The following is a 12,644-nucleotide window of genomic DNA, read 5'->3' as shown; positions in this document are numbered from 1 at the left end:
GTCTTCCATCCACTGGTTTACTCCCCAAATGGCCACAACAGCCAGAGCTACGCAGATCCAGAGCCAGGAGCCTGGAGCTTCCTCCGGGTCTTCCCACCTGGGTGCAAGGGCCCAAGAACTTGGGCCATCTTCTACTGCTTTCCCAGGCCATAGCAGAGAGCTAGATCAGAAGTGGAACAGCCAGGACTCGAACCATTGCCCATATGGGATGCTGGCACTGCATATGGCGGCTTTACCCGCTATGCCACAGTGCCAGTTCCCATAGATGTCTCAAATGATGTCTTAACCACTAGGCCAAATGCCCACCCCAAGCTCTCCTGTTTTATCACCATACTTCTTTACTTCTTTCTTGTATTTTTTCTTTATGTCTTCATTATGGATAATTTCTTCTTTCCTTTCAGTGCCCAAATTCTGTTTTGTTGGCTCTAATTTGCTTTCCATTTGCTTCTTAATTTTTGTAACTGCTTTTTTTGTTGTTTTTTAAGAAAAGAGCAAGGCAGGCAAAGAGGGAGTTCCCATCTGTTGGCTCACTCTCCAAATGCCCACAGTGGTTCTGGGGTTGGACCTCAAGCTAGGAGCTCGTAATTCAATTCAGATCTCTGCATGGGTGGCAGGAATCCAGCCCCTCGTGACATCACCACTGTTTACCAGAGTCTTTATTAGCAGGAAACTAGAGTCAGGAGCTAAAACTGAGAATTGAATCCAGGCATTCCAGTGTGAGATACAGGCATCTCACGAGCTAGGCTAATGCCTGCTCCTGACATGGATGCTTTTAATCTGTGTTTGATAATTCTGGTATGAGAAATTCTTTTTTTTTTTTTTTTTTATTTTGACAGGTAGAGTTATAGACAGTGAGAGAGAGACAGAGAGAAAGGTCTTCCTTCTGTTGGTTCACTCCCCAAATGGCTGCTTCAGCCAGCACTGTGCCGATCCAAAGCCAGGAGCCAGGTGCTTCTTCCTGGTCTCCAATGTGGGTACAGGGACACAAGCACTTGGGCCATCCTCCACTGCCTTCCCAGGCCACAGCAGAGAGCTGGACTGGAAGAGGAGCAACTGGGACTAGAACCCGGTGCCCATATGGGATGCCAGCACTGCAGGTGGAGGATTAGCCAAGTGAGTCACTGCGCCGGCCCCGAGAAGTTCTTTTGAATCTGCTTCTTTTTTCTGTTATTTTTCTTACTTTTGCTCATGACTTTATTTCTGCTATGCTTCATTTCTAAACTGTGTACTCATTGTTCTTAAAAACTTATTTGTGAAGTTTCTTTCTGATCTAGGATGAAGATATATTCTTCCAGGGAGAATTTTTACGTGTGTCTTTCAAGTGCCTAGAGATTTTTCTCTCTCTGATGCTACTACTTAAAATACTGATTTTATAGCTTGTATTTTGTTCATTTCAACTACCAGGAAATATTGATTTGGATTTTCTTAGCATTTATCAGGGGTACCTCTAACCCCTGTGCAGCCAAGGCAGCTTCCTTGCAGCCCGCAAGAGTAGGGGAGTTCTTCATTTCAGATTTACGCTCTCCCTGGGCCTTAGGAGGCCCAGCTTGAAGTGGGGAAGGCTTCCTATTGAACCCTCTGCGCTAGGTGGGCCCTGGCCTGTGGCTGTCCATCTGCCTGACACCATGGTGCCCAGGAAAGGGAAACGCAAGGTCTGTAGGTGCTCATTCTTAGGCTATATGTGACTCTGGTGCATTATGCCTTAGATGCATAATATATTTTTGAATATATTTTATCTTGTCTTTATGGCTGTTTCCCATAGGAAGGTTGGGGCAAACATCGTAGCCTGCTGTATTTCTGAGAATGGCAGATACTTACTGAATGTGTGGTTGATTGTTTTTGTATTGCACCTTCAGAGATAGATCCCCTCATGAAATGAGAGCATTGTGGCTGGGTATCAGTGTTTTGGAGGCTGAATTTTCTTAAGCTGTTGCATTTGGTTGGGTAAGAGTGTTGATATTGAGGACTCTATTCACAGATTCAATACTAAATTTCTTTGTAAGTATCATTTGTGTTAAAATCTTAAATGAGGGGCTGGCATTGTGGTATAGCGGATTAAGCTGCTGCCTGCAATACCAGCATCCCATGTGGGTGCCAGTTTGAATCCTGGCTGCCCCACTTCTGATCCAGCTCTTTGCTAATGGCCTGGGGGGTGCAGCAGGGAGAGACTGAGGTGCTTGGGCCTCTGCCACTCACGAGGGAGACCTGGACAGTGTTCCAGGCCCCTATCTTCGGCCTGGCCCAGCCTCAAACATTACAGCCATTTGGGAGAGAACTACGGATGAAAGATCTCAGTCTCTTGATCTCTCTGTCTCTTTTCTCCCTCTCTCTCTGAAACTCTGCCTTTCAAATAAATAAATAAGTAATAGTTTTGAAAATGTTAGTTTTTCCTGATAAAATAGACTTAACATTGATACGAACGGTTACCAGTTCAGAAGTGGTAAAATAGAAAGTCCCATCCAGAAGAGCTATTATTACAGTGGCTGAACATTTCTAGACCTTTTCTGGATGTATACATGTATGCTTATGTAATTTCCTCATTTTCATTGTGTTAATTTACTTAACCCAAATCCTGTAAACATTTGTATTCTTTGAATAATGCTTTATGAAATATCTTATTTATACTTCTGTAATTATGCATTTTTCTTTAGATAAATTGCCAAATTTTAATTCCCAAGATTGTCAGATCATTAGCAGTTTGAGAGTCTCAATTTCTGCACACTTTGCAAATGTTGAGTTTTATCATTATAATCTTTGTTAATGAAAAAAATACCTTGCTTTAACTCATTTTTTTTCACTAGTGGTAACAGTTTTACCTGTTGGTAATCTTGTCTTTTAAATTTATGTTGATTTTTACCATTCAGAAGTAAAAAACTTGATGTAGTAGAATTTGTCAGTATTTTTCCTTTATGACTTAATGGGCTTTGTATTGTTGCTAGAAGTTTTCCCATGATTTATACTCATATTCTTAATGTTATATTTAAAAAAATCATTCACTGTTACAAAGTTTTTAAGAAGCCTTTGTTTATATTTTCTTATAATTTGTATCTAAAGTAGGCATATCTTTTTCCTTTTTTCTTCCTCCTATACTGACACAAATATCTTACCATCTTTTACAGTTCTTACTTATTTGAAATATGCTTCAGTCACAGATTGTCTGATTACATTGTATGGACCTGATCTTGTGTTCTCTGTTCTGTGCCACTAGTGAGACTATATGATAGTGTTTTAGTTAGTGTAACTTTCTAGTATGTTTTGAATCTGCCTGGCTAAACCTCCCTGATATTCTTCATTGAAAATTATGTTACCAATTTTGATTATTTTCCTGAGTAACTGTCAGAATTAATTTGTGATGTTCCACAAAAACAACACCCCAGCAGAGAGTGAGAGAGAACCCAGATGACCACTTCATCTGGCAGGGGAAAGGTCAGAAACAAAATAAATAAAAAAGTTAAACATTAGTCTTTAGAGAAATTCGATATCTGCAATTTGATTCCAGGAATATAGTACCCTCATGTAATTTCTTTTATATTCATTGTGAAGCTATATAGTTTTTCTTGTGTTCTTATAAATTTCTTAATTTTACTTCTAAATATTATGGATTTTTTTTGCTATTATCAATCTGCTTTTTCTTCCATTATATGCTCTGATTGTAATCAATTGGTAGTAAATAGGGAAGCTATCGATTTTTCTGATTACTTCCTGTTTGGCCACCTTATTGAACTCTTGTATTATAGTACTTTTCGATTGATTGCTGGTTTCCTTTGTGAATAGTTATATCATCAAAATGACACTTTAATTTTTTAATAGTTCCCAGTGTTTATACCTCTTGTATTTTTCCCTTACTACATTGACTGAAATTTGAATAGTAATGTTGAATGTATTAATGTGTTATTCCTGTCTGGTTCCTAGCTTTAATGAAAGGATCTCTAGGATGGCACTGTTCATTATGATATTTTATGTTGGTTTTTGAAAAACATACCCTTTTTGTATTAAAGGTGGGTACTTCATTTGCCCAATAATGTGAAAATCTATTTTGGCATCCAAAGGGCAGAACTCTGTATTCTACTCCTATCTCTGCCCCCTCCATCATGATTAATGCATTGAATTATATTAGTAGATTTATTAATACTGAACCATTACATCACTGGAATAAAGCATACATAATTGTAATATATTATACCTTTAGTATACTGTGAAAACTGTTTAACTTCCATTTATTTTAGATTTTTGTATGTGGTATAGTGAGACTAGAATTGAGAGTGAATTAAATTTTACCTATAAAGTCATGGGACAAGTGTCCTAATTTTCATTTACCTACAGGGCAGAAGTAACATTTTTTGTCTAGGATTGAAGACATTTATGCAAAGTAATATGTAAGTTCAGAGTTACGTCAGTATAGAGCCATTAATGTGAAATTTTGTAAAATCTGAGTATTGTATTAACTGAGGTTTATAGATATTGTAATCTGGTGGTCATGTTGCTCTGATGTGTAATTGTTTCCAGAGAGATTTTCTTTCATTCATCTTATATATGATAACCATGCTTTAACTGGCTGCATGTTTGGGCAGTTACAGATTATCTTCCTCATATAATTTGTTTGTTTCCTTTAATGTCTTCCAGCGGCGAGTAGAGCAGCCCCTCTATGGTTTAGATGGCAGCGTTGCAAAGGAGGCAACGGAGGAGCAGTCGGCTTTGCCAACCCTCATGTCAGTGATGTTAGCGAAACCGCGGCTTGACACAGAGCAGCTGGCACAAAGGGGAGCTGGCCTCTGCTTCACTTTTGTGTCCGTAAGTACTGAGGCGAAGTTCATTCAGATCCTTGTCACTGTCCTGGAGCTCCTTGTTGGAGTGGAGTCACTGCTTTAGCCTGAAACCATGATGTTTCCAATTGTCTGTCACTTGTGAAGGTATCAAGCTTTTACTCAGTCTCTTTTGCTTCAAGCTCCTGAAAGGGACTGTGTTGTCAGAAGCAAAGCGTAATTTTTGTTTGACAAAGTAGTAAAGGAAATGCAGATTCCATTTCAATTTAAATACTCATATAATTAAAAATAACTTCCAAACTGCAGCCATCACTTGTATAAATTAATATTCAAGGCAACAGTTTTGGCGGAGAAGCCTGTGCCCCGCAGCCACTATGTGGTACTCTGCTGGCCTGCTTGCTAGCCTTCTCCCCATGTGGACTGAGGGTATCATTACCTTTTCCAGGAACGTTTGCTCCTTTCAACCTCTTTTTCTCCCTCTTTGAAGAATGAGAATTTGAATTTTATAAAAGTTTGATTCCATTTTAATTTGCCAAATATAATGCAATTTGAATCAAACGTTGTTCCTTTTCTTGGTTTCTGTCACCTACCAGGTACCTGTTTCTGCCAGGAATGGTACAAAGTAAGGGAACACCCCACTGCCCTGTTCTTCTATTTTTAGGGTCATCTTTCAGAAGTAAGACTAATAGTGATCCACATTTTTGCCTCTGACTTATTCATTTTCTCCAGTTCTAACCTAGGTTCCCTCTTTATTTACTCTGGATTTTACAAGTCATCAACCCACATGCAAGTACATTCAAAAAGGCAGTAAAAATAGTGGTGGGTATCTTAATGAAAGAAAACAATTAGCTAGGTAGGAAAATATTTTTAAATAAAGATAGTGTAGTTCTGTCTCTGGATGACAAAGGAAACATGTAATTCTAAAAATGGGAGAAATGGGGAGGAAGTTGTGGTGCAGCATGCTGAGCTGCCAATTGCATTGCCCACATCCCATATCCGAGTGCCTGGGATTGAGTCCTTCCTCCTCCTCTGCTTCTGATCCAGTGCTGTGGCAGAGTTTTTTTTCCTTTAAAGATTTATTTATTTATTTGAAAGCCAGAGTTACATACAGAGAGAAGGAGAGGAAGAGAGAGAGAGAGAGGGAGAAGGAGAGAGAGGGAGAGAGTACTCTATCCGCTGGTTTACTCCCCAGATGGCCACAACGGCTGGAGTGTGCCAATCCAAAGTTAGGAGCCAGGAGCTTCCTCCGGGTTTCCTATGCGGATGCAGGGGCCCAAGGACTTGGGCCATCTTCTACTGCTTTCCCAGGCGACAGCAGAAAGCTGGCTCAAAGTAGAGCAGCTGGGACTCAAATTGGTGCCCACATGGGATGCCAGCACTGCAGGCGGTGGCTTAACCTGCTACACCACAGTGCCAGCTCTGGCCTAGATTCTGTGACGGTGTAGTAGCCCTGTATTGTATCATTGTAGAATGTGTGTGTCTGTGTGTCTGTGTGTCATTATGCGTTTACTCTTCACTGGCTTTTGTTAAATTATCATCTCAGGTCGGCTGTTTCCAGACAAAATCTCTGGGTCTTGGCCCAGCTTAATCTCCACTGTTGTGTGCGTTTGAGGAGTGACTCAGTAGATTGGAACTCTTTCTCTTTTTCTCTCTCTGCCTCTCAATAGTAATAATGATAATAATAATTTTCTAATAAAACTATATCCTTTTCACTTGAGGTGAGTTCCATTCATTTTTCTATAAAGAAGTACTGACTGAATGTCCACTTTAGTTAAGGGCACATAAATACCCAGGATTTTGATCAGCAAGAACTTAGTCCCCTCTCTAAACCTTTCCTGACGAGTATGGGCTTGTGGACTTGAGTGGGTGCCTGTGAATGTGCACCTACCCAGTCTCATCAGTGGCCCATTCAGGCTGTCATTGGAGAACTTGCAGGTGCTACAGCTGGATTGACCTCTCCTGGCAGAGTAGCAACAAGATAGTTATGTATGAAGAAGGAACTTGGAGACAAGTGTACAAACTAAAGGCTTTAGTGCAGTTCTGTTTCTCTTTGTTTCTAAGCAGTTCCAGACAGGATATAATCTTAGTCATATAAGAAAAAGAAAAAAGTAAAAGTATCAACAAAAAATAAATGTAAATTGATAGATAAAGACAGTGTCCTAGCAAAATAAGCAAAGACAGCTTTATGGGTAGAGAAATGGCTCATAACATGAAAAACTCAGTTTTGACCATATTGAAATGCAAAATAAAACAAAAATAGCTTTGATCTGTCAGATTGGCAATGGTTAGTAAATCTGATAACTCTTACTATAAAGATAGTTTGGGGACAGATCCAGTTTTATATTGGCTACAAGTTGGTACAGTCATTTGAACAAGTTGGCAATATATCTCAGTGATAAATTAACATATCCTATTCAGAAGTTCGAACTCCATAAAACTATGCAAAGATGTTTATTGCGACATTGGAAGTAATTTTACTCTATCAGTTTCCAAAGGAATGTGACTCCACATTGTTATTCCAGTAATTAGTTCTCAGAAAGCATATGACATGCTTCATTATCTATAGCTGATCTCTCCACTCTTCTTCAAGTAGCATTCTTCACTTGGCTTTCCATCTCGATTTTTCCTCTATATGTCTACAGTCATAATCAGTTTTACAGTCAGATTTACTTATTTGTAAGCATAACAGAGAAAGAGGGAGAGACAGGTAAAGAAGTCTTCCATTAGCTGGCTCACTCCTTAAATTGCCAGATTGTTAGATGTCAGTACGTTATAAATATGTGATATTTAGTTATTTTAATTTTAATTGAGTCCTTTCTATTTTGTAAAGTATTCTAAGACTTGAAAACAGTTAAGGAGCCTTTGTAATATTATGATTGTTTCATTGTTGGGCATTGTAAAACCAAATGATTTTATTGGACTCATTAGAAGAAAACAAACATAGTCCCTGAATTAGTTCTGATTGAATGAAAGTTCTAGTTGTCAAAGTCTACTGGATTTTTTTTTTAATGTCATTTCTATAATTCCTTAAAAACTGTTTATCTTTTAACATTATACAGCTTGAATTTCTTAAGCTTGAATTTCTTTTTTTTTTAAGATTTATTAATTATTTGAAAGTCAGAGTTACACAGAGAGAGGAAAGTCTCCCACTTGGGCCATTTTCTGCTGCTTTCCCAGGTGCATTAGAAGGAGCTGGATCAGAAGTGGAGTAGCCAGACCTCAAACTGGAGCCCATATGAGATACCAGCATTGCCTGCAGGTGGCAGCTTTACCTACCCCATAGGACCAGCCCCTAGAGTTATATTCTCTCCCTCCCTCCCTTCCTCCCTCCCTCCCTCCCTCCCTCTCTCTCTCTCTCTCTCTCTCTCAAGATTTTATTTATTGGCTGGCGCCGCGGCTCACTTGGCTAATCCTCTGCCTGCAACACTGGCACCCCGGGTTCTAGTCCCGGTTGGGACGCCGGATTCTGTCCCAGTTGCTCCTCTTCCAGTCCAGCTCTCTGCTGTGGCCTGGGAGTGCAGTGGAGGATGGCCCAAGTGCTTGGGCCCTGCACCCGCATGGGAGACCAGGAGGAAGCACCTGGCTCCTGGCTTCGGATCAGCCACAGCACGCCAGCCGTAGCGGCCATTTGGGGAGTGAATCAACAGAAAAAAGGAAGACCTTTCTGTCTGTCTCTCTCTCTCACTGTCTAACTCTGCCCGTCCAAAAAAAAAAAGATTTTATTTATTTGGGCCAGTGCTGGGTATAGCGGGTAAAGCTGCTGCCTGCAGTGCCAACATCCCATATGGGTACCAGTTGGAGGCCTAGTTGCTCTACTTCTGATCCAGCTTTCTGCTATGGCTTGAGAAGGCAGTAGAAGATGGCCCAAAGTGGTTGACCCCCTGTACCCACATGGGAGACCTGGAAGAATCTCCTGGCTTCAGATCAGCCCAGCTCCAGCCATTGCGGCCATTTGGGCAGTGAACCAGCGGATGGGAGACCTCTTATTCTCTCTGCCTCTCTGTAAATAAATCTGCCTCTCAAATAAACAAATCTTTAAGAGATAAATAAATAAATAAAATATTTTATTTATTTATTTGAGAGGTAGAGTTACAGACAGAAAGGGAGAGACAGAGAGAAAAGTCTTCCTTCCCCTGGTTCACTCCCCAAATGGCCGCAATGGCCGGATCTGGGCTGATCCAAAACCAGTGGCCAGGAGCTTCTTCTGGGTCTCCCACGCAGGTGCAGGCCCCAAGCACTTGGGCAACACTCCACTGCTTTCCCAAGCCATAGCAGAGAGCTGGATTGGAAGAGGAGCAGACAGAACACAAACTGATGCCCATATTGGATGCTGGTTCACAGGCTGAGACTTAGACTATTATGCTTTTTGATATCAGCTTTACTTTCCCATTTGTCAGTTGATGAACATTTGAAATGGTCCCTTCCCCACGCCTGCCCCCAAAACTCTATGAATAATGCTGTGATGAACATTCATATACATGTGTTTGTATAGATGCATGTTTTCCTTTTGGGGGTATATACTAAGGAGTGAAGTTGCAGGGCTGAATGGTAACTAGTTTTAAGGACCTTGCGAACTGCTAGCACAGCAGCTGCACCAGTTTACATTCCCATGTATGCCAGTTTTTCCACATCCTTGCCAATACTTTTTTATTGTCTGCCTTTTTAAAATCGTAACCATCCTAGTGGTTGAAAAGTGATACTCATTTGCTTTTCTCTAATGACTAATGATATTGAGAATTTTTTATTTTGAGCTTTTTTCATTTGTTTAGTTGGCTATTTTAGAGAAATACCTACTGAAATCCTTTGCCCAGTTTTAAGTTGGGTTGTCTTTATTGTTGAGTTGGAAGGGTTTTTTGTATATTCTGGATACTAGATCCTTATGAAGTATTCGAGGGCAGGTGTTTGGCACAGTAGTTAAAGTGGACACTTGGGATGTTTGCATCCCATTGGAGTATTTGATTCGAGTCCTAGGTCCTCTACTTCTGATCTAATTTCCTACTAATGCACACCCTGAGTACCAAGAAATGATGGCTCAGATCTTGGATTGCTACCTCCCTAAAGGGAGATCTCAGTTGAGTTCTGGGCTCCTGGCTTTGGACTGGAACAGCCCTAGCTGTTATGGGTGTTTGGGAAGTTTAGCAGTCAATGGGAAGTTAAGCAGTCAATGGAAGATCTCTCCATCTGTCTGTTTGTCCCTGCCTTTCAAGTGAGAAAAAAAGAAAGAATGAATTTTTAAACAGATTTAAGGCTTAAAAATATATATGGTGGCCAGCGTTATGGCCATCGGGTTAATGAGCCAATGCCTACAACACCAACCTCCCCTATCAGAGTACTAGTTTGAGTTCTGGCTGTTCCATTTATGATCCAGCTCCTTGCTACTCAGCTACTTGGGTTTCTGCCACCCCATGAGAGACATGGATAGAATTGTGGGCTCCTGGCTTCAGGTTTACCCAGCCATTTGGGGAGTTAACCAGCAGATGGGAAATCTCTCAACTCCCTTTTCTCTCTGTCGCTCTGCCTTTCAAATAAATAAAATAAATCTTAAATAAATATATGATTTGCAAGTTCTCTTTTATTCTGTTGGTTGACATTTTACTTTCTTGATGGTGTCATTTAAAGCCCAAATTTTTTAATTTTGAAAAATTCCAGTTTATTTGTATTTATTTGAGAGCTACAAAGAGAGAGGGAGACAGAGAGATACAGAGAGGTACCCCTGCTATCTACTGGTTCACTCCCCAGATGTTTGCAGGGGCCCCCAGCTGTGGCAGAAGCCAAGTGCCAGGAACTCAATGTAGGTTCCCATGTGGGTGGCAGGGACCTGACTATTTGAGCCATCACCTGCTATCTGCATGTCAAACCCAGGCACTTCAATGGTATGTGGGTATCTTAACCAATAAGCCAAACATCCCCCCACCCCCTTTTTTTCTTTTGTAGCTGTGCTTTTATTATTTTAACTAAGAAGTTTTATTAACCTAAAGTCATGAACATTTACTCCTTTATTTTTTTCTAAGTTTTTTCCACTGTTAGCATTTAAATATTTAACTCTGTAATCCCATTTTGTAGTAATTGTTGTGGGATGTAAGGACAGCTGTGGATTTCCAGTTGTTTAACAAGATTATTGCAAAGACTTTGCTTTCCTCTGTTAAATTGACTTGGCACCTTTGTCAAAGGTCAGTTGACCATAAATGTAGGGGTTATTTCTAAACTGTAAACTCTGTTATTCCATTGATCCATATTCCTGTCTTCACACTAGCCCCACACTGTCTTTTTTTCTTTTCTTTTTTTTTTTTCTTTTTTTTTTCTGAGATGTATTAATTTATTTTAGCGGCAGAGTTACAGAAAGAAGGAGAGACAGACAAAGGTCTTCCATCCACTGGTTCATCCCCCGGTTGGCTGCAGTGGCTGGGGCTAGGCAAGACTAAAGCCAGGAGCCTCTTTTGGGTCTCCCACATGGGTTCAGGGGCCCAAGCACTTGGGCCATCCTCCACTGCTTTCCCAGGCCATTAGCAGAGAGCTGGATTTGAAGTGGAGCAGCCAGGACACAAACCAGCACCCATATGGGATGCCAGCTCTGCAGGCGGAGGCTTAACCTATTCTGCCACAGCACTGGCCCTGACAGTACAGATTTTTAATGTAGTTTTAAAAAATTTTTTTATCCTTACGGTTTCATTTTAAAAAGCTCTGTCTCTTAGTAGAATGGAGATCCAGCTTATTGTCCTGAATTAGAAGCTGGTTTTACTTTTACAGTAGGAACAAAGAAGAGTCAGATACGTACTTTGTGTTCTCATGGACCTGGGACATTACTCTGTACTCACTGACTTTTAGGAGACTAGAATCTCTATTTTCCAATTTTGTGATTCTAGTGTTTAGCACAGGACCAGGCACGAAGGTTCACAGTTAATATTGGATGAATGAATAGAATTAGAGCCTTTTCCTCCTATGGACTCTCTTGTTGTCACAGTAGTCCGTGTGTTTGTGTAGAGCCTTCTCCTCCTGTGGACTCACTTGTTGTCACAGAGTCCTTGTGTTTGTGTAGAGCCTTCTCCTCCTGTGGACTCACTTGTCACAGTAGTCCGTGTGTTTGTGTAGAGCCTTCTCCTCCTGTGGACTCACTTGTTGTCACAGTAGTCCGTGTGTTTGTGTAGAGCCTAATCCTCCTGCTGGGACTCACTTGTTGTCACAGAGTCCTTGTGTTTGTGTAGAGCCTTCTCCTCCTGTGGACTCACTTGTTGTCACAGAGTCCTTGTGTTTGTGTAGAGCCTTCTCCTCCTGTGGACTCACTTGTTGTCACAGAGTCCTTGTGTTTGTGTAGAGCCTTCTCCTCCTGTGGACTCACTTGTTGTCACAGAGTCCTTGTGTTTGTGTAGAGCCTTCTCCTCCTGTGGACTCACTTGTTGTCACAGAGTCCTTGTGTTTGTGTAGAGCCTTCTCCTCCTGTGGACTCACTTGTTGTCACAGTAGTCCGTGTGTTTGTGTAGAGCCTTCTCCTCCTGTGGACTCACTTGTTGTCACAGTAGTCCGTGTGTTTGTGTAGAGCCTTTGCCTTTTGAAAGCATCGTCTTTAGTTTCTTGAGAATATGCTGCTTCCTAACTAGCCTCTTCTTCAGTTAACTTTTTCATTTTTACTTATCACTGGGATATTTATATATTTATCTTTACAGACAGCTCTAATCTAAAAACATCCCACTGAATCATCTTCTGACACCATCAATTTACTGGAAGAAAACATAGAAATGAGCCCATGTAGAATGCATTTTATCAAAACCTATATGCCAAAATCTGGAATTTTATAAAAGAGTCTTTTAGTCAGTCATTCGATTCTTCTCATTTCTTATTGTACAGATCAAACAATCATTTTTTTTTAAAAAAGATTTATTTATT

General features: G+C 40.6%; 1 protein-coding gene across 4 annotated transcripts in view; it reads left to right on the top strand.

Moving 5' to 3' along the window:
- Positions 1–12,644, top strand: part of TLK2 (tousled like kinase 2) — a 139,655-nt gene that overhangs the window by 67,930 nt on the left and 59,081 nt on the right. For all 4 annotated transcript variants that reach the window (XM_062175639.1, XM_062175638.1, XM_062175640.1 and 1 more), the window contains one exon: positions 4,624–4,791. In XM_062175639.1, the coding sequence (XP_062031623.1) occupies positions 4,624–4,791 (168 nt within the window). The remainder of the gene's footprint in view (positions 1–4,623; positions 4,792–12,644) is intronic.

The sequence above is a fragment of the Lepus europaeus genome, chromosome 18 (genome assembly GCF_033115175.1).
Source record: "Lepus europaeus isolate LE1 chromosome 18, mLepTim1.pri, whole genome shotgun sequence".
Lineage (NCBI taxonomy): Eukaryota > Metazoa > Chordata > Mammalia > Lagomorpha > Leporidae > Lepus > Lepus europaeus.
Note: the sequence above shows the minus strand (reverse complement) of the source record. Positions and strands in the feature narration are given on the sequence as shown.